The sequence below is a fragment of the Nerophis lumbriciformis genome, linkage group LG26, assembly GCF_033978685.3.
Source record: "Nerophis lumbriciformis linkage group LG26, RoL_Nlum_v2.1, whole genome shotgun sequence".
Lineage (NCBI taxonomy): Eukaryota > Metazoa > Chordata > Actinopteri > Syngnathiformes > Syngnathidae > Nerophis > Nerophis lumbriciformis.
The window spans coordinates 9,924,625-9,947,957 of NC_084573.2; the positions used below are offsets into that span (position 1 = coordinate 9,924,625).

General features: G+C 40.4%; 1 protein-coding gene across 4 annotated transcripts in view; it reads right to left on the bottom strand.

Moving 5' to 3' along the window:
• LOC133623927 (homeobox-containing protein 1-like) overlaps positions 1 to 23,333 on the bottom strand; it is a 61,499-nt gene that overhangs the window by 28,399 nt on the left and 9,767 nt on the right. For all 4 annotated transcript variants that reach the window (XM_061987421.2, XM_061987420.2, XM_061987419.2 and 1 more), the window contains exon 2: positions 8,491 to 9,144. In XM_061987421.2, the coding sequence (XP_061843405.1) occupies positions 8,491 to 9,143 (653 nt within the window). In that variant the 5' untranslated portion in view covers position 9,144. The remainder of the gene's footprint in view (positions 1 to 8,490; positions 9,145 to 23,333) is intronic.

Genomic DNA, 23,333 nt, shown 5'->3' on the forward strand with positions numbered 1-23,333 from the left:
CCCATCACGCAATATCCCTAAAAAAAGCTTCAAAGTGCCTGATTTTAACCATCGTTATATACACCCGTCCATTTTCCTGTGACGTCACATAGTGATGCCAACACAAACAAACATGGCGCATAGAACAGCAAACTCTAGCGACATTAGCTCGGATTCAGACTCGGATTTCAGCGGCTTAAGCGATTCAACAGATTACGCATGTATTGAAACGGATGGTTGTAGTGTGGAGGCAGGTAGCGAAAACGAAATTGAAGAAGAAACTGAAGCTATTGAGCCATATCGCTTTGAACCGTATGCAAGCGAAACCGACGAAAACGACACGACAGCCAGCGACACGGGAGAAAGCGAGGACGAATTTGGCGATCGCCTTCTAACCAACGATTGGTATGTGTTTGTTTGGCATTAAAGGAAACTAACAACTATGAACTAGGTTTACAGCATATGAAATACATTTGCCAACAACATGCACTTTGAGAGTGCAGACAGCCCAATTTTCATCAATTAATATATTCTGTAGACATACCCTCATCCGCTCTCTTTTCCTGAAAGCTGATCTGTCCAGTTTTGGAGTTGATGTCAGCAGGCCAGGGAAGCTAGGGTCGATATTCTTCTCTTGATCATCTTCGGTGGCACAAGGGACGGTGTGAGCCAAGACATCCAGGGGGTTTAGCTCGCTCGTCTGCGGGAACAAACTGCCGCCATTGCTTGCCGTGCTACCGAGGTTCTTTGTCCCTGAATTGCTCACACACTCCGGCAGATTCAATGGGGGTCTGGCGGCAGATTTCTTTGACTTTATCGTTGGAAATGCATCTGCTTTGAGTGTCGCAGGATATCCACACATTCTTGCCATCTCTGTCGTAGCATAGCTTTCGTCGGTAAAGTGTGCGGAACAAACGTCCAATTTCTTGCCACTTTCGCATCTTTGGGCCACTGGTGCAACTTGAATCCATCCCTGTTCGTGTTGTTACACCCTCCGACAACACACCGACGAGGCATGATGTCTCCAAGGTACGGAAAACAGTCGAAAAAACGGAAAATAACAGAGCTGATTTGACTCGGTGTTTGAGAAAATGGCGGATTGCTTCCCGATGTGACGTCACAACGTGACGTCATCGCTCCGAGAGCGAATAATAGAAAGGCGTTTAATTCGCAAAAATTCACCCATTTAGAGTTCGGAAATCGGTTAAAAAAATATATGGTCTTTTTTCTGCAACATCAAGGTATATATTGACGCTTACATAGGTCTGGTGATAATGTTCCCCTTTAACGTCTTGGGCTCTCTAAGAAGGCCATTGAACTTAAAGAAGCAAGCGCGGGGAACAGTATTAATGCGGTGAGGACGTCCTGAGGTCTGAAGACGTGAAAGCATCAGACGGTAATGTGTAAAGTGCTTGGAGGCTGGGGAAAAGGTGGCTAACGGGAGGATACTGATGGACTGTAATGATCTCTAACTAAGTACCGAGCCGATACTTTGAGCAAGACCTACTCTATTATTATTGGATGTTTTGTGACTTCAATCGTGAAGTGGGACTGCAAAGCTTTGCTGCATTTTCTCTCCCCAACACCCAGCGGAAGAATCATGTTCCTTGCAGAAGTAAGTATTGGCCTGCAGACTCGTTCCAAACAAGAACAACATAAAGTGGCAACAAATATTTCAATAATGAATAAAGCAAAAGTGCTTTCCGGACCAAAAATCACTTCATATTCACTACGGTTACCATAACTGAGTATTGTGCAGAAATGTGGGGAATAATTACATGCAAGAACTGTGTTACAGAAGAGGGCGGTGAGAATAATACATAATGTTGGCTACAAACAACATACAAATAATTGATCTATGGAATCTAAATTGTTACAATTTTATGATTTGGTGCAGCTGCATACAGCGAAAATGATGTACAAAGTAAATCATAACTTGCTACCCAAGAATGCACAACAACTCTTCTCAACAAAAAAAGAGAAACATAACCTTAGATTTAAAACATCTGTATGCACTTAAGACATTAAGCATATCAGTATGTGGAAGTAAATTATGGAGTGGTATAAGCAAAGAAAACAAACAACGTATTAATATGACTCCGTTTAACAGGCTGTTCAAACTACCAGTGTTTATACTACCGTATTTTCCGCACTATAAGGCGCACCTAAAAACCACAAATGTTCTCAAAAGCTGACAGTGCGCCTTATAACCCGGTGCGCTTTATTACGATTCATTTTCATAAAGTTTCGATCTCGCAACTTCGGTAAACAGCCGCCATCTTTTTTCCCGGTAGAACAGGAAGCGCTTCTTCTTCTACGCAAGCAACCGCCAAGGAAAGCATCCGCCCCCATAGAACAGGAAGCGCTTCTTCTTCTACCCGCCCCCGGAAGAAGAAGAAAAAACGCGCGGATATCACCGTACGTTTCATTTCCTGTTTACATCTGTAAAGACCACAAAATGGCTCCTACTAAGCGATCCGGTTCATAAAAAGACGCAATCTCTCCATCCGCACACGGATTACTACCGTATTTCACAGCAACTGAACCGCACTGTGGAACGGGAGCACGTACGGTGAATATTCGCACCACAGGGAATGAGAAGTCATCCTTCACTGTGGTTCTAGCTTGCCATGCTAACTTCCACCCATGGTGATATTCAAAAGGAAGACCTTGCCAAAAGAGACCTTTCCAGCCGGCGTCATCATAAAAGCTAACTCGAAGGGATGGATGGATGAAGAAAAGATGAGCGAGTGGTTAAGGGAAGTTTACGCGAAGAGGCCGGGTGGCTTTTTTCACACAGCTCCGAAGGCGAACACACCTTCACTAAGACGGGCAGACAGCCTCGGACGACATACGCCAACATTTGCCAGTGGATCGTAAATGCCTGGGCAGATATTTCGGTCACAACTGTGGTCCGAGCTTTCCGGAAGGCAGGATTCACAGAACAACAGCGACACTGACTCCCGATGACTTCTACGAGACGGAACCGGCCATTTTGGATACCACGCTTGCGCAACTTTTCAATTCGGACACCGAAGACGAAGAATTCGAAGGATTTACGAATGAAGAATAACTTCAGAAGGTGAGCGCTATGTTTATTTTGTGTGTTGTGACATTAACGTTCGAGCAACATTATGTTACTATTGCTCTACACCATTTTGAATTTTACTATGTTTGTGATTGCACATTTGCGTACATTTTGGGACAGAGTTGTTAGAACGCTGGTTTTCAATATATTATTAAAGTTTGACTGAACTATCTGACTGTTTTTTTGACATTCACTTTAGCGCAGCGTTTTTTTGACATTCACTTTAGCGCAGCGTAGGCGCGGCTTATAGTCCGGGGCGGCTTATTGGTGGACAAAATTATGAAATATGTAATTCATAGAAGGTGCGGCTAATAATCCGGTGCGCCTTATAGTGCGGAAAATACGGTAAGTACAAAGAAGCCAAATGTTGATGAATATCTTGAACTTTGTTGAAAATTGTATATAATTCATCTCATTATGAGAATCAAAATTGATCTGAAGACTTATAATGAGAACTTCTGTACCGGTATTTGGAATTCACTGTAGAATGTAAAGTGTGTTACCTGATGACAAGAAGTGAACATACGCATTAGAAATTCATATGAAGTGGAAAAGCGGTAGGATTAAATAAGCCTTGCTTCTTCCTTTCTCCTTTTCGGACATGTTTTAAATAGAAATTAGAATCTGCAAGCTATATGATGTATCACAAGTAAATTGATACCATTAAGCCAGGGCCGATAATACATTTTGCTTGATGATATTATGACCTACGAACTATTGCCGATAAACGATATTATTGCCATTATTTTTACGAGACCAAATTGACCACTGATGTAATTATAATACATTATAATAATGCACGTTTATCCTTTAAAATGCAATAAACTTGTATTTATCGTGTATTTTAACGTCGTAATTGGAATGAAAATGTTTAAATCTCCAAGTTAAATAAAAAACAATAACAATAAAATATACTTTGTTAGCAAAATCTTGCACTTGAATAAAAATGACAACCAAAAGCAACAAAACATTTTAAGGAGGGAAATGATTATTTTTTAAACATGTTTTTATGCATTTTAACTTGTAATTAAACGTTGGCAAAAGTCAGCTAACAAAGGAATCAATTGAAGTCGCTCTATTCCGCCTATAACGCGCTCTAAAAACCTTCAAGGGTTTATATACATGCTATAAGCATATATGTAATGTAGTAACATTCATAGTAGCTAGAGATGTCCGATAATATTGGCCTGCCGATATTATCGGCCGATAAATGCGTTAAAATGTAATATCGGTAATGATCGGTATCGGTTGTTTTTTTTAATCGGTATCGTTTTTTTTTTTATTAAATCATCATAAAAAACACAAGATACACTTACAATTAGTGCACCAACCCAAAAAACCTCCCTCCCCCATTTACACTCATTCACACAAAAGGGTTGTTTCTTTCTGTTATTAATATTCTGGTTCCTACATTATATATCAATACAGTCTGCAAGGGATACAGTCCGTAAGCACACATGATTGCTGCTAGCCCACTAATAGTACTAACCTTTAACAGTTAATTTTACTCATTTTCATTAATTGCTAGTTTCTATATAACTGTTTTTATATTGTTTTACATTCTTTTTTATTCAAGAATTTTGTATTTATTTATTTATCTTATCTTAATTAATTTTTTTTTTTTTAAAGTACTTTATCTTCACCATACCTGGTTGTCCAAATTAGGCATGATAATGTGTTAATTCCACGACTGTATATATCGGTTGATATCGGTATCGGTTGATATCGGTATCGGTAATTAATGAGTTGGACAATATCGGAATATCGGATATCGGCAAAAAGCCATTATCAGACATCCCTAATAGTAACATTTAATATTTATGTATTTTGTTAATTTTTAGCATACGGCGGCGTATTCATTTCACAGACACATCACAATATTGACTTTTTTTTTTAAACACTAAGCATCATGTAACGGTCTTGCTAAGTGCAGAACAAAATATACAAATTACAAAACTAATAAAACAATCACTTACTTTACAATGTCTGCTCTCACTGGGATGCCGACAGATGGGATGTTTATACATGAAGAATTAATCACAATCCTCACGAAGGGTTAAAAAAAACATGGCCTAACAGACAGCAAAAGGCCAAGGATTTTTTTTCGTGGCTTTCTCGCCATCAAAGTTGACCAACTTGTCAGGTTATGACCACAACTTTTACCAAGTCAAAGGCGATGCAGCAGTTCAATATGTCAATATAGCTGCATAAGCTAGTTAGCTCTCTCTGATCAATGCACCAATGCACAATATCGCTAATACCGTATTTTTCTGACTATAAGTCGCAGTTTTTTTCAGTTTGGCCCGGGGTGCGACTTATACTCAGGAGCGACTTATGTGTGAAATTATTAACACATTAGCGTAAAATATCAAATAATATTATTTAGCTCATTCACGTAAGAGACTAGACGTATAAGATTTCATGGGATTTAGCGATTAAAAGTGACAGATTGTTTGGTAAACGTATAGTATGTTCTATATGTTATAGTTATTTGAATGACTCTTACCATAATATGTTACGTTAACATACCAGGCACGTTCTCAGTTGGTTATTTATGCCTCATATAACGTACACTTATTCAGCCTGCTGTTCACTATTCTTTATTTATTTTAAATTGCCTTTCAAATATCTATTCTTGGTGTTGTATTTTTCGGACTATAAGTCTAGGGATGTCCCGATCCGATATTTGGATCGGATCGGCCACCGATATTTGCAAAAAAATGCGTATCGGCAAGGCATGGGAAAATGCCGATCCAGATCCAGTTAAAAAAAAAAACTCCGCTCCGTGTTTTCCAACGCACCTATTTAAATAGTACATTCCACTTTACTGCTGCTCCCTAATTTCCGTTCCGCATTTTCCAGCACACCTTCAACACATCCACAGGTCTGTGGATTCTCACGCAGTTGCTTTTAGCTGCTGGCATTACACGACAGGCTCTTCTCACTCTTTTCTGTGTCTGTGCTTCTCACAGACAGCAAGCGCACCTTCTTACACACGTCACATACTGGCACGTCATACGTCACATACGTATACGTCCTCCCCGAGCAGAGAGGTAGCAGCATGGCTAACGTTAGCTGTGATGCTAGCACAGCCGTGTGACCAACGTTCTCTCTAAAGTGTGCGCTTCTGCAATTGCGCACTGTTTAAATGTCCTCTGCGCGTAGCAATTATATGCCACGCACAAAATCAAATAAAAAAATAAGCGCATAACTATTTTCGACACACGGACACGACAGAGAAAACAGTTTTCGTCATCATTGTTTAAATATTATAACGTCTGTCGAGACGCTTATCTCCGTTCGGTGCCACACGCCCAGACCATCAAAATGCAGAGGCAATAATTTCCAGATCAACACCGTATGAAAAAATTAGTGATTTTTTTAGTTGTGATTTCCTTCTCTGCATGAAAGTTTAAAAGTAGCATATATTAATGCAGTATGAAGAAGAATGTTTTAATGTAGACATGCAAGCCTTGAAAGAAAATGTTGAAAATCAAGACTACATTTCCTGCAAATGGATGCATTTCTACCCTATATTTTAACTTTAGATTTATTCTCATATCAAACTCTTTTGGCTGTCTTTTTGACACTTACATCCGGCCCCCCTCCACACCCTGGATTATAAATAATTCAATGTGATTATCTTGTGTGATGACTGTATTATGATGATAGTATATATCTGATAGTATATATCTGTATCATGAATCAATTTAAGTGGACCCCGACTTAAACAAGTTGAAAAACTTATTCGGGTGTTACCATTTAGTGGTCAATTGTACGGAATATGTACTTCATTGTGCAACCTACTAATAAAAGTCTCAATCAATCAATCAAAACACATAGAATCATCATACTGCTGTGATTATATGCATCAAGTGTTCATTCAAGGCTAAGGCAAAATATCCAGATATATATCGTGTATCGCAATATGGCCTTAAAATATCGCAATATTAAAAAAAGGCCATATCGCCCAGCCCTTGTTTCAATGATGCCATTTCTGTTTGTCATGTATAATTTTGTCTATTTTGTGTTTATCCTTGAATAAACAGGTCAGTTTCTTGTTACCAACCATTGTGTATTATTCAAACTCCCCTAATTCAGCTGGCTAGTTGTTATCAAGAGTACTAAAACCCTTTTCAACATGATTCTGACAACTAAGTAGGCTAAATAACTTTAAACTTTAATACATGCTCGGATAGGCCATTATCGGTCAGTTTTATTATTAGCCTTTATTTAACCAGGTAAAATCCCATTGAGATCAAAGATCTCTTTTCCAAGGGAGACCTGGCCAAGAGGGCAGCAGCAAGGTTACATTAAAAACAGTAAATAAATACATAAAACATCACATTTACAACATTAAAACTTGCTCACATGACACATGTGCATACAGACAAGGTAGACTGCAATCCTTTCACAGAAGCTTTAAACTCATTCAACGTAACTAGGGTTTGAAGTTTAATGTTCGATTGTAGGTTATTCCAAGCCTTCGGTGCTGAAAACCTAAATGCTTTCTTGCCCAGTTCAGTTCTTACTTTGGGGACGACAAATTGCAGAACATTCATTGAACGAAGATTGTGACTTCCTTGTTTCTTTGTTAAAAGACAAGACAGATAAGATGGAGTGATACCCAGAATGGTTTTGTAGATGAAAACATACCAATGATTGAGGCGTCGAGCACATAAAGATGTCCAGTTAACCATTGAGTATAACACACAATGGTGAGTAAGGGGAGCGCAGTTGGTGATGAATCTCAGTGCCCCGTGGTACACACTATCCAGCTTGTGGAGACAACCAGCAGTAGCATTCATGTACAACACATCTCCATAGTCAATAACAGGTAAAAAGGTTGTTTCCACCAATTTCTGTTTCACAGTAAAAGAAAAGCAAGACTTGTTTCTATAATAAAATCCCAGTAAAAGTTTCAGTTTTTTTACAACATACTGAATGTGCTCCTTAAAACTCAAGTGGTCATCAATTAAAAATCCTAAATATTTAAAAGCAGATACTAACATAATTTGTATAATATTTGTGTAATACAGTATCGGTATTGGTCAGTATCGGTATCGGATCGGAAGTGCAAAAACAATATCGGTATCGGATCGGAAGTGCAAAAACCTGGATCGGGACATCCCTATATAAGTCGCTCCGGAGTATAAGTCGCACTGGCCGAAAATGCACAATAAAGAAGGAAAAAGACATATATAAGTCGCACTGGAGTATAAGTCGCATTTTTTGGGGAAATGTATTTGATAAAAGCCAACACCAAGAATAGACATTTGAAAGGCAATTTAAAATAAACAAAGAATAGTGAACAACAGGCTGAATAAGTGTAAATATGGTAATCCTAATATGACCCCTTTAAGCTGGGAAAGGCTATATTTGGAGAAAGGGTAAAAACAAGTTGAGTCGTTGTTGCCACTGACCTCATCAGCTCCTCCACCTTATCATCAACGTCTAGGTCATCTTCCGTAGCCTCAAACCCGAAGGTTCTTGCTGCTGCGGCGCTGTTCACCGGGTACCGAGGAGGAGATAGCTTCCCATTAGGTGTGGCGGCTAGGCTGTCACGCCCGTTCTGTGACAGTGCCACCAGCGACACAGGCGAGGGCAGGATGGTGGAAGGTGGCGGCGGCGCTGGAGGCGGGGACGTGTCGTAGCTGTTACTTGGCGAGGGCGAGAGTGCCCCGCCGGTTCCAAACTGGGTCTGCGTGGCGGTGGAGATCTTGGAGGTCGTAGAGGAGGCAGTGGTTGTGGAGTGGCCGCGTACGGCAGCTTCGCCGCTGTTGATGGCGCCGGTGTCGCCATTGCACATGGCGGAAGAGGTGGTGGTTGCCGAGGCAGTGTTGTTAGAGGCAGAGTTGTTGGTGCAGCTATTGGTCCCGCCTACTACGTAGGAGGAGGAGGAAGAGGAGGAGAAAGAGGTGCGGCGACCAAACTTGTCGCCGTGCTCCCGGTCCAGCCGGTCCAGAGTTTCGAGTGCGTGGAGAATCTCCTGCTTGGTCATGCCTGAGCGACGCAGCCGCTGCAGCAGATCTATCTGCTCGATCGTGAAGCGCGGCTCCTCGCTGAAGTCGGACATCCTGAATGGAAACAGACGGGCTGTGAGACGGGAGGAGAAGAAGAAAGAGCAGGAAATGCAGTGGAAGTGCGAGGAGACCGAAATAGATGAATGGATAGGGTAGGAGGAAATGAGAGGATTAAGGGGGTGGAAAAAGAAAGCAGTTGCGGATGGGAAGAGAAAATGTGAAGGATGAGGCAGAGAGGAAGGAAAGTGGAGAGAAATGTGAGAGAGAGAGAGAACAAAAACAAGAAGAAAATAAAGCAGCCAGCAGATAAGAAAATTGAGAGCGAGAGACAGAAGTGTGAAAAGAAAAGGGAAGGGAGGGGCCAGGCATTAAAAAAAAATCTTCTATTTTTGGGAACAAGTGAGCGACTCAAGCAGAGTGCAGGAGTCACCTTGACAGCTGATTCCATCTTCACATTGTGACTGCTGTGCTTTGTGTGTGTGCACAACACACACACATCTTCACGTTGTGACTGCTGTGCTTTATGTGTGTGAACAACACACACACACACATCATCACATTGTGACTGCTGTGCTTTATGTGTCTGCACAACACACACACACATCTTCACGTTGTGACTGCTGTGCTTTATAAGTGTGTGCACAACACACACATCTTCACGTTGTAACTGTTGTGCTTTAAGTGTGTGCACAACACACACACACACATCATCACATTGTGACTGCTGTGCTTTATAAGTGTGTGCACAACACACACATCTTCACATTGTGACTGCTGTGCTTTATGTGTGTGAACAACACACACACACATCATCATCACATTCTGACTGCTGTGCTTTGTGTGTGTGCACAACACACACACACATCATCACATTGTGACTGCTGTGCTTTATAAGTGTGTGCCCAACACACACATCTTCACCTTGTAACTGTTGTGCTTTAAGTGTGTGCACAACACACACACATCTTCACGTTGTGACTGCTGTGCTTTATGTGTATGAACAACACACACGCACATCATCACATTGTGACTGCTGTGCTTTATGTGTCTGCACAACACACACACATCATCACATTGTGACTGCTGTGCTTTGTAAGTGTGTGCACAACACACACACATCATCACATTGTGGCTGCTGTGCTTTATGTGTGTGAACAACACACATGCACATCATCACATTGTGACTGCTGTGCTTTAAGTGTGCACAACATCTTCACATTGTGACTGTTGTGCTTTGTGACTGTTGTGCTTTAAGTATGTGAACAACATCTTCACATTGTAACTTAGGGGCTTTTAAGTGTGTGCACAACACACACACATCACATTGTGACTGTTGTGCTTTAAGTGTGTGCACAATACACATCTTCATGGTGTGGCTAATGTGCTTAAGTGTGTGCACAACACACACATCTTTACATTGTGACTGCTGTGCTTTAAGTGTGTGCCCAACACACACGCATTGATTTTCATTAGCTATTTGCTATGCTACCAAATCAATGTGTAGATCAGACTGCGGTACATTTTACAGACGGGGATAATAAAGTGTTAAGGCGGAGGGAGTGTGTGTGTGTCTGTGTAGTGTTGTGTCAGGGAGGATGACTTAGTTTTGTTCGTACAGCGTGGCTCGGTTGGTAGAACAGCCATGCAAACAACTTGAGGGTTCCTGGTTCGATCCCCAGCTTCTGCCATTCTAGTCACGCCCGTTGTGTCCTTGAGCAAGACACTTCACTTCTGCTCCTGATGGGTCGTGGTTAGGGCCTTGCATGGCAGCTCCCGCCATCAGTGTGTGAATGGGTGAATGTGGAAATAGTTTCAAAGCACTTTGAGTACCTTGAAGGTAGAAAAGCGCTATACGGGTGTAACCCATTCATTCATTCATGTTACATGTGTTAAAGTTAGATTCTGCAGCAAAACAGGAAGTGTCACTGAGCAATGGGAGGGACACGCTAACAGCCAATCACGTAACATTATCAACTTGTGAAGTAAATTGTGAAATTAATTATATTTATTTGGTGCTTTTCTTTAGTGACTCAAAGCGCTTTACATAGTGAGACCCATCATCTTCATCTCTACGCTACATTTAAACCAATGTGGGTGGCACTGGGACTGGAATCAGGTGGGTTAAGTGTCTTGCCCAAGGACAACAGCCGTGACAGAAATGGCGAAAAAGGGAATTGAACCTGGAACCCTCAAGTTGCTGGCACAGCAACCAACCAAGCCACGGTTTGTTTGGTGAAATAATATGTGCTGTATCACTCATTCATCCCTAAAACACGCCCTGAACTAAACAATGTGGAGACGGCCACTTAAAAGTAGGAAGCTAAGGCTAGCAAGAACAATCCATACACTCACAACACATCTCATCTGTTGTGTTGTTGTGAACGACATCATGGATGTAACATCAATGTATAAACAATCATACATACACAGCACATCTCATCTGTTGTGAACGACATCATGTATGTAACATCAATGTACAATCATACACACACAACACATCATCTGTTGTGTTGTTGTGAATGACATCATGGATGTAACATCAATGTACAAACAATAATACACACACAAAACATTTCATCTGTTGTGTTGTTGTGAACGACATCATGGATGTAACATCAATGTACAATCAATCATACACACACAACATATCTGTTGTGTTGTTGTGAACGATATCATGCATGTAACATCAATGTACAAACAATCATACATACACACACAATACATCTCATCTGTTGTGTTGTTGTGAATGACATCATTGATGTAACATCAATGTACAAACAGTAATACACACACAACACATTTAATCTGTTGGGCTGTTGTGAACGACATCGTGGATGTAACATCAATGTACAATCAATTATACACACACAACACATCATCTGTTGTGTTGTTGTGAACGCCATCATGTATGTAACATCAATGTACTTACAATCATACACACACAACACATCATCTGTTGTGTTGTTGTGAACGACATCATGGATGCAACATCAATGTACAAACAGTAATACACACACAACACATTTCATCTGTTGTGTTGTTGTGAACGACATCATGGATGTAACATCAATGTACAATCAATCATACACACAACACATCATCTGTTGTGTTGTTGTGAACGACATCATGTATGTAACATCAATGTACAAACAGTAATACACACACAACACATCTGTTGTGCTGTTGTGAACGACATCATGGATGTAAGATCAATGTACAAAAAAACCAGCGCTTGCAACCTGAGAGGCACTCGTATTTTTATTTATTTTTTAAACATCCTCAATTCGTCTCCTTACTCGTCAAGCTGAGAAGAGCTTCACAGTACACTTCCCACCTTCACAATAATAGAGCGGTGCGCTACATCCAGCCTGATTGTGCTAACAAAATAAAGGTTTCAAAAAGTACCTTCAACAAGTATAATGTACCTACAGCGCTTATTGATACATTTACACAATTATTATGCTTTGACCTAAAACACTGGTCACAATTGTTCACAGATGTATTGCACCAATAAATGTGAGGATTTTTCATTAATTAACAAACATTTGACACAAAAAGCGCGCACTCTATGGTGGTAAAATAAGTGTAAAAGATTAAAAAAAAACAAATGTATTGTTTTATATATTTGAAATGTATTGTTTTATATATTTCCATTGTTATTTTAATTTATTGTTATTACTATTTTTATTATTTTACTTGTGGTTTATTCCTAATTAATATATAACCGTTTTTTTGACTATATTTGAAGTTGAGCTTTGGTGGTGCAAGAAATACTCATGTTTTCAAATGAATACATGACTGTGTTATTAATGTGTAATTAAAATATTACAATATCCATCATGATTATTGTTTTTGCCATAATCATCCAGCCTAATTAAAATGTTGATTATCAGACAAAAAATGAAGGTAATGGCAAGCAAAAAAAAAAATGCTGTTTGTTTAAATTACGGGCATAAATTTTGTTTTATCCAAATACTCAATCGAACAAACTAATCGATAGATTACTCAATGACTAAAACAAACAACGTACAGTGTTTTGGAAAAAAACATGGGTTTGCACAAAAATAAATGTGTATTATTTTCGGAGTTGGTAGTTCTCTCTCATATAGGCCTCAGTTGCAGTAGAGCCATGTAAACAAAATATTCAACAACAGAAATGGCTACCGCGGCCCCACAATGCACTGCAAAATCACATCCCTTTTCGAGCCCTATTGTAAGAAAAGTCATTTATTTGTCGCCATGGAGGCGAGGATTAGTGATTGAGAAGCAGCTAAAACACTGTGGACGGACGTTAGCTGCTAGCTAGCTATGTTTTGAATTACCAGTAGAGTGTAAAAACAAGTGGCCTCTATATTGAAGCTATTATCATATACTTCAGCACATATAGTTCCCAAGTTTGCAGCTATTATCATATACTTCAGCACATATAGTTCCCAAGTTTGCGAGTAAATAGATATGATCAAAATAGTATCAATCTCACAGAGATTCCCGAGACATTTTGAGAGAAAATGAGCAAGCCAGTCACAAGATCCGTGACGTAGAGGAGGAACCACAGATCCCTTCCCCATCAACAACAACGCTAATCAAGCAGCCTTTGAGAGAGCCAACAACGATTACTTTGGGAACAAATATGATCCAGGACCACATATTTTTGAGCCCGAACACAAAGAGAATGAGCAGTAAGTTTTAGAAGCCGAGTGCGAAACGGATGTGACATTATAGCATTAGCAGCATTGCTAGGTACTAAACATGCAAACTAACCATAACAAAACAAACACTGTAATTTTTCCACTCTCGCTGGGATGCCGACCGACGGGACGCTCACATAATTTTGTTTAGATGAAGATTCAATCACAATCCTCACTAGGGATGATGTTCGAAAACCGGTTCTACCGATTGTTCGATAAGAAAAGAACCGATTCCATGGATTTGAATCCCTTTTTGAGAAACGGTTCCCGTTATCGAAGCCACTATAGTAAAGAAAAAGATTTGGTTCTTTATTCGAATCCCTGGGAACGAATCCCGTGTCACAGGAAATGACGTAGCTCAGTCATTCGGCGGCAGATACAGAAGCAGCAACAACAATGGACCGGAAAAAACGCTCCAAGGCATGGCTTCACTTTACTAAGAAATACGACGAGGAAACGGCTATCTGCAATTATTGCCAGGCTTCGCTTTCCTGTAAGGGGAGCAGTAGAACAAACATGTTGAAACATGTTCAGACCGTACATAACCTGAAGGTTAGAGAAACGTGTCTTGTCTTCGACACGTGGAGAAGCAGCGACAGAGATGACGAAGCACGCCCCTCTTCCTCTGCTTCAACCTGCAGTCCCAGTGATAGTGCCGGTGAGTAACTAACGTTGACTGTTGCCGGTTCATTTCCATATCTGCTCACTTGTAATGTAAAATAACATTACCACTTATGTCAACCAGGACTGCAGTAATGTTAGCTAGACTAACGTTACCTAAGCATAGTCAGTGGCTAACGGTAACGTTAACGTTAGCCTTTTTGTATGTGTCTGATAACGTTAACGGTATCTTGTAGCCTACACCACTCCAGAGTTTGCAGGTCTGTCTAATAAACCTGTGCTTGCAAGATGTGAATTAAGATAATGTTAACGTTATCCTATTTCAGATGATGACATTCAAGACAGCCAAAGTGACCAGGGCAGTGTTTGCTCTGTAGCACAGAGCGTTAAAGGGGAACATTATCACCAGACCTATGTAAGCGTCAATATATACCTTGATGTTGCAGAAAAAAAGACCATATATTTTTTTAACCGATTTCCGAACTCTAAATGGGTGAATTTTGGCGAATTAAACGCCTTTCTAATATTCGCTCTCGGAGCGATGACGTCACAATGTGACGTCACATCGGGAAGCAATCCGCCATTTTCTTAAACACCGAGTCAAATCAGCTCTGTTATTTTCCGTTTTTTCGACTGTTTTCCGTACCTTGGAGACATCATGCCTCATCGGTGTGTTGTCGGCCAGTGTAACAACACGAAGAGGGACGGATTCAAGTTGCACCAGTGGCCCAAAGATGCGAAAGTGGCAAGAAATTGGACGTTTGTTCCGCACACTTTACCGACGAAAGCTATGCTACGACAGAGATGGCAAGAATGTGTGGATATCCTGCGACACTCAAAGCAGATGCATTTCCAACGATAAAGTCAAAGAAATCTGCCGCCAGACCCCCATTGAATCTGCCGGAGTGTGTGAGCAATTCAGGGACAAAGGACCTCGGTAGCACGGCAAGCAATGGCGGCAGTTTGTTCCCGCAGACGAACGAGCTAAACCCCCTGGATGTCTTGGCTCACACCGTCCCTTATGCCACCGAAGATGATCAAGAGAATAATATCGACCCTAGCTTCCCTGGCCTGCTGACATCAACTCCAAAACTGGACAGATCAGCTTTCAGGAAAAGAGCGCGGATGAGGGTATGTCTACAGAATATATTAATTGATGAAAATTGGGCTGTCTGCACGCTCAAAGTGCATGTTGTTGCCAAATGTATTTCATATGCTGTAAACCTAGTTCATAGTTGTTAGTTTCCTTTAATGCCAAACAAACACATACCAATCGTTGGTTAGAAGGCGATCGCCGAATTCGTTCTCGCTTTCTCCCGTGTCGCTGGCTGTCGTGTCGTTTTCGTCGGTTTCGCTTGCATACGGTTCAAACCGATATGGCTCAATAGCTTCAGTTTCTTCTTCAATTTCGTTTCCGCTACCTGCCTCCACACTACAACCATCCGTTTCAATACATGCGTAATCTGTTGAATCGCTTAAGCCGCTGAAATCCGAGTCTGAATCCGAGCTAATGTCGCTATAGCTTGCTGTTCTATGCGCCATGTTTGTTTGTGTTGGCATCACTATGTGACGTCACAGGAAAATGGACGGGTGTATATAACGATGGTTAAAATCAGGCACTTTGAAGCTTTTTTTAGGGATATTGCGTGATGGGTAAAATTTTGAAAAAAACTTCGAAAAATAAAATAAGCCACTGGGAACTGATTTTTAATGGTTTTAACCCTTCTGAAATTGTGATAATGTTCCCCTTTAAAAAATAAAAGGGAGCTTTTGTCAAACCAAGTATTGTGTGTTTTTTTCCATATACAACAACCTATCTGAATTCGATAAGGAATCGGTTCGATAAGAGGATTCGATAATGGCATCGAAATCGTTAATTTCTTAACAAACATCATCCCTATTCCTCACGATAGTTTTTAAAAAGTTGCTGCACGAAGCGTCTTTTTGTGTTTTAATCGCCATCTCGGCGATGTGAAAGTGGACCAGCCTGTCGGTCCATGGCCACATTTGTCTACTAACAGGTAAGAGATGCATGAATTATAATCTAGAATTTACTTTTAGCAAGTTTGATACCAAGCAGAAGCAGTCGCCGGCTCAGTGTGTCAACAAGAGCAGCGTAAGCTAGCATTAGCTCACTGCTATCAAAGCGCCGCTAAAATAGTCCGTCTGCGTTAGCGCTTATAATAACAATATCACTCATATTTGGTTAATTTTCAGGTCCCGACATGTAAATGGAGTATTGTTGGTGCTTTCTGGATGTTTTTAGCGAGTATAATGAGGACCCTTTATCTGTTGACTCAATTGTTAGATATTTATTTACCATTCAGAATGCATAAAAAAAGTCAAATAAATGTGTTCTTGTCTGACATAAGGATTGTGAATGATAAACAGCACATCTGTTTCACATTTTGGTGTATTTCCAGTATGACTGATCGAATAATATGGTCAGAGTGCAGAAGCGTTCCCGTTGTGAGGTCAATCTACGGAAGATACCGAAGGAATTCTGGAGCGGATTATTCAAATTGACCGACTGAATGTGCGGCATTTTGTGACATTTGGATTACATTTTCACATACTTTGCGGATTTTAAACACAATTATATATAGTTGAATGGATACAACAAAACACTAATTATTGTTTTTACACTCTACTGACACTTTAAAGGCCTACTGAAACCCACTACTACCGAACACGCAGTCTGATAGTTTATATATCAATGATGAAATCTTAACATTGCAACACATGCCAATACGGCCGGGTTAGCTTACTAACGTGCAATTTTAAATTTCGCGCGAAATATCCTGCTGAAAAAGTCTCGGTATGATGACATCACGGATTGTGGAGGACATTTTGGGACAGCATGGTGGCCAGCTATTAAGTCGTCTGTTTTCATCGCAAAATTCCACAGTATTCTGGACATCTGTGTTGGTGAATCTCTTGCAATTTGTTCAATGAACAATAGAGACAGCAAAGAAGAAAGCTGTAGGTGGGAAGCGGCGTATTGCGGCCGACTGCAGCAACACAAACACAGCCGGTGTTTCATTGTTTACATTCCCGGAAGATGACAGTCAAGCTTTACCATTGGCCTGTGGAGAACTGGGACAACAGAGACTCTTACCAGGAGGACTTTGAGTTGGATGCGCAGACGCGGTACCGTGAGTACGCATGCAGCTGCGGCTTCCAAACATTTGATCGCTTGCCCGTACGTACGTGCCGCTATGTGCATGTCACGTACGTAACGTTGGGGACTTTGGGGAAATATATGTGCTGTATGAACTTTGGGGAGTTGAACGGTACTTTGGGCTGTGGGATTGAGTGTGTTGTGCAGGTGTTTGAGTTGTATTGGTGGGTTATATGGGCGGGAGGGGGGAGGTGTTTGTTATGCGAGATTAATTTTTGGCATATTAAATATAAGCCTGGTTGTGTTGTGGCAAATAGAGTATATATATGTCTTGTGTTTATTTACTGTTTTAGTCATTCCCAGCTGAATATCAGGTCCCACCCGCCTCTCACAGCATCTTCCCTATCTGAATCGCTCCCACTGCCCTCTAGTACTTCACTCTCACTTTCCTCATCCACAAATCTTTCATCCTCGCTCAAATTAATGGGGAAATCGTCGCTTTCTCGGTCCGAATCGTTCTCGCTGCTGGTGGCCATGATTGTAAACAATGTGCGGATGTGAGGAGCTCCACAACCTGTGACGTCACGCTCCTCGTCTGCTACTTCCGGTACAGGCAAGGCTTTTTTATCAGCGACCAAAAGTTGCGAACTTTATCGTCGATGTTCTCTACTAAATCCTTTCAGCAAAAATATGGCAATATCGCGAAATGATCAAGTATGACACATAGAATGCACCTGCTATCCCCATTTAAATAAGAAAATCGCATTTCAGTAGGCCTTTAAAGCAACGCTTGCAGAGCTTCAGTGTTTATAGCTTCACCTTTATCGTCAGTTTTTAAGCCAAACTACGTCCATTCTCCCTCTTCTGTCTCTACACTGATTCTGCTTGCAAGTGCTCTGTGTGTGTGTTGCCTCGCATGCACCTCGGGTCATATTACCAACAATGTCACCACAACGCGCCATGAAAAATAAGAGTAAATAAGGAATTATAGTGCCTATTTAAATTAAATAATAGTGCAGTACTTTGTTAGTACCGGTCGCTTTAAAAAAAACATCCAAATGTACGGACGTTGCAGTGATTTTGTGTTTTTCTAAGAGACTTTGTTACTCACCAAACTGTTCCAGTGATCATTAGCCATGCCTTCAGGCATTTACGTGACTGTGCAATAATTTACTCAGCAATAGTTTTAAAACAATGACGAAAATGGTGCTTGCATTTATTGCAGACTAGAGAAAATGCGTACCTATATGCAGGGTTCGTACACCTTTTCCATGGCCAAATTCAAGCATTTTTTAAGGACTTACAAGATCAATTTTCCAGTTTTTCCAGTACCCTTCAAAAGGCAAAAACCAGTGTGAATCAATCCATAGCCTTGTTGTTTGAGGTCACCAAATGCTGTCTGTAGGAAAAAATATGGAAATTCTGCTAAAACCTAAGCCTAACGTTGAACCAGCAGTTATCATTAACTGAATGGGGCATAGAAAATGAAGCAGTGTTTCTGTGGACTATTCAATGTCATTGGTGTTTGCAAATGTGTCTCCATTTGTGTTGTTTTTCACATTTCTTGTTATTTTTCTTACTTACAGCACTCAATGACATCGAACAGCATGGATTGATTCTCACCGTATTTGTGCTTGTAAACTGCATATTGTGATATAAATACACGCACCCTCAAAATGTCAATTTCACTCATTTATTAACAAAACTGTTCCACGTTAATATAAGGATAATACATTAAAGGAAAAGATTTAGTTTGTTTCACAACATCTTAATCACTTTTCATTAAGCATATCTAGCCTTATAAATGTGGCTATAACATAACGATTTTTAGTTGAGGGGAATTCTTAACATTATAGTTTATCATTGACCGTTCATAGCTCATAATAACTGTCCGTAATTAAAGGGGAACATTATCACCAGACGTATGTAAGCGTCAATATATACCTTGATGTTGCAGAAAAAAGACCATATATTTTTTTAACCAATTTCCGAACTCTAAATGGGTGAATTTTGCCGAATTAAACGCCTTTCTATTATTCGCTCTCGGAGCGATGACGTCACATTTTCCGCCATTTTCTCACTTTCGTCGGTGTGTTGTCGGAGGGTGTAACAACACGAACAGGGACGGATTCAAGTTGCACCAGTGGCCCAAAGATGCGAAAGTGGCAAGAAATTGGACGAAATTTGTTCAAAATACGAGGCTGTGGGGAAAGCCGACGAAATGGTCAGTCGTTTGTTCCGCACACTTTACCGACGAAAGCTATGCTACGACAGAGATGGCAAGAATGTGTGGATATCCTGCGACACTCAAAGCAGATGCTGACATCAACTCCAAAACTGGACAGCACAGCTTTCAGGAAAAGAGAGCGGATGAGAGTATGTCTACAGAATATATTAATTGATGACAACTTTATTCATTACTCGCGGTTTTACGTAAATTATTATATATAAACTGTGTTTACCAATAATTTAGCTTAAAAACATTTATTTTTTCAATCATTCGAGTACATTCGGGTAGTCTTGTGTAATGCAGTATTTTGTGTCTCTTTAGGTATGGTTAACCTGAGTGCTGAAATCGTGGAAAAATATATGTTCTTAGCGCGCCTGAAATGGGCTGTCTGCACTCTCAAAGTGCATGTTGTTGCCAAATGTATTTCATATGCTGTAAACCTAGTTCATAGTTGTTAGTTTCCTTTAATGCCAAACAAACACATACCAATCGTTGGTTAGAAGGCGATCGCCGAATTCGTCCTCGCTTTCTCCCGTGTCGCTGGCTGCCGAGTCGTTTTCGTCGGTTTCGCTTGCATACGGTTCAAACCGATATGTTTTCGCTACCTGCCTCCACACTACAACCATCCGTTTCAATACATGCATAATCTGTTGAATCGCTTAAGCCGCTGAAATCCGAGTCTGAATCCGAGCTAATGTCGCTATACCTTGCTGTTCTATCCGCCATGTTTGTTTGTATTGGCATCACTGTGTGGCGTCACAGGAAAATGGTGGTGTATGGTGTATATAACGATGGTTAAAATCAGGCACTTTGAAGCTTTTTTTAGGGATATTGCGTGATGGGTAAAATTTTGAAAAAAACTTCGAAAAATAAAATAAGCCACTGGGAACTGATTTGTAATGGTTTTAACCCTTCTGAAATTGTGATCATGTTCCCCTTTAACATGTCATCTAGCGCTGATCTCACAGTTTAGGTCTAGCATGTACCAAAAGGTTAGAAAGCAAAACTTTAGCTAACGTTAGTTAACTTGTAGGGCTAGTAATCTCTGTGGTTTACCTTTCATATGACTCGAGAGCGCCGACTCTCCCATTGCGAAAAGCTGGATTTCCTTTTCGCACACTTCGCAGCAGGCTACACGTGGATTTGGTCCACGTTTTATCCAAAGTTTGCATTTGTCATTTTCCATCCAATGTTCATTAAAACGACAACCTCCCGGCATGATGTACCGATGCACTACTGTCCTCTTGGGGGCGACACAGAACCGCATGACAACAACCTAATGTAAGGGCTCGTGCAAAGACAACAGATCAAGCGTGCATTTTTAAGGAAACTTATTTTGTTTTTTTCCATTTTACAATTAGCCTATTGAGCCGAGAAATATGATGAACATGTCCAAGCATTTACAAGCACTCCACCCAAAATTCAAGCATTTTTCAAACCTTGAAAACACATTAAAATCCAAGCATTTTCAAGGTTTTTAAGCACCCATACGCACCCTGCATATGACAGGTTGCATGTGGGTGCAGTATGGGCCATATTGCGTTTCTCTTATCACTGGAAGTCCTTCATACCGACAGCCATCAGACTGTATAATGCATATGTTCCTTTTTGACTGTACTTGAATGTATAATACACTGTATTTATATTATTCACATATGAATAATGCTGTATAATAGACTGTATTTATAATATTCACATGTGAATAATGCTGTATAATAGACTGTATTTATATTATTCACATGTGAATAATGCTGTATAATAGACTGTATTTATATTATTCACATGTGAATAATGCTGTATAATAGACTGTATTTATATTTTTCACATGTGAATAATGCTGTATAATAGACTATGTATATTATTCCCATGTTAATAATGCTGTATAATTATATTATTCACATGTGAATAATGCTGTATAATAGACTATACAGCATTATTCACATGTGAATAATGCTGTATAATAGACTGTATGTAAAAAAAAATACCTAAGTGTTTATTGTTTATCGTGAGCAAACTGTGGTGCTGAATTTCCCCCAGGGATCAATAAAGCAGTGTTTTTCAACCACTGTGCCGCGCGGCACACTAGTGTGCCGTGAGATACAGTTTGGTGTGCCGTGGGAAATTATGTAATTTCACCTATTTGGGTTAAAAATATTTTTTTGCAAACCAATAATTATAATCCGCAGCCGTTGTTGAGTGTCTGTGCTGTCTAGAGCTCAGCAGAGTAACCGTGTAATACTCTTCCATATCAGTAGGTGGCAGCAGGTAGCCAATTGGGTTGTAGATGTCGGAAACATGGTTTGTGGTGAACACAATATGCGGGAGGCACCGAGTAGGTAGAAAGGTATCTAACACTTAAACCAAAAATAAATAAGAGGCGAATGCCGCTAAGAAAAGGCATTGAAGTTTAGGGATGGCTATGCAGAACGAAACTAAAACTGAACTGGCTGCAAAGTAAACAAAAACAGAATGCTGGACGACAGCAAAGACTTAGACATGACAATCAACAATGTCCCCATAAATAAGGATACCGTCCGCACAACTTGAATAGTCGTGATTGCTAAAACAAAAGCAGGTGAGGGGAATAGCGTTCAAGGAAGACATGAAACTGCTACAGGAAAGTACCAACAAAAGAGGAAAAGCCACCCAAAATAGGAGCGCAAGACAAGAACTAAAACACTACACACAGGAAAACAGCAAAAAACTCCAAATAAGTCACGGCTTGATGTGACAGGTCATGACAGTACACCTACTTTGAGACAAGAGCTATAGTGATGCATGCTTGGTTACGGTTTGAATTGATATCCAACAATTGCCAGAACGACTTTTTATCGTCAATATCGGCTACTGAGTTTCATTTTTCAATAGAGATGTCCGATAATGGCTTTTTTGCCGATATCCGATATTCCGATATTGTCCAACTCTTTAACCGATTCCTATATCAACCGATACCGATATATACAGTCGTGGAATTAACACATTATTATGCCTAATTTTCTTGTGATGCCCCGCTGCATGCATTAAACAATGTAACAAGGTTTTCCAAAATAAATCAACTCAAGTTATGGGAAAAAAATGCCAACATGGCACTGCCATATTTATTATTGAAGTCACAAAGTGCATTTTTTTTAACATGCCTCAAAACAGCAGCTTGGAATTTGGGACATGCTCTCCCTGAGAGAGCATGAGGAGGTTGAGGTGGGGGGGTAGCGGGGGGTGTATATTGTAGCGTCCCGGAAGAGTTAATGCTGCAAGGGGTTCTGGGTATTTGTTCTGTTGTGTTTATGTTGTGTTACGGTGCGGATGTTCTCCCGAAATGTTGTTTGTCATTCTTATTTGGTGTGGGTTCACAGTGTGGCGCATATTTGTAACAGTGTTAAAGTTGTCTATACGGCCACCCTCAGTGTGACCTGTATGGCTGTTGACCAAGTATGCATTGCATTCACTTGTGTGTGTGTGAAAAGTCAAAGATATTATGTAATTGGGCCGGCACGCAAAGGCAGTGCCTTTATTGGAGCTCTGTACTTCTCCCTACGTCCGTGTACCACTCCGTACAGCGGCGTTTTAAAAAGTCATACATTTT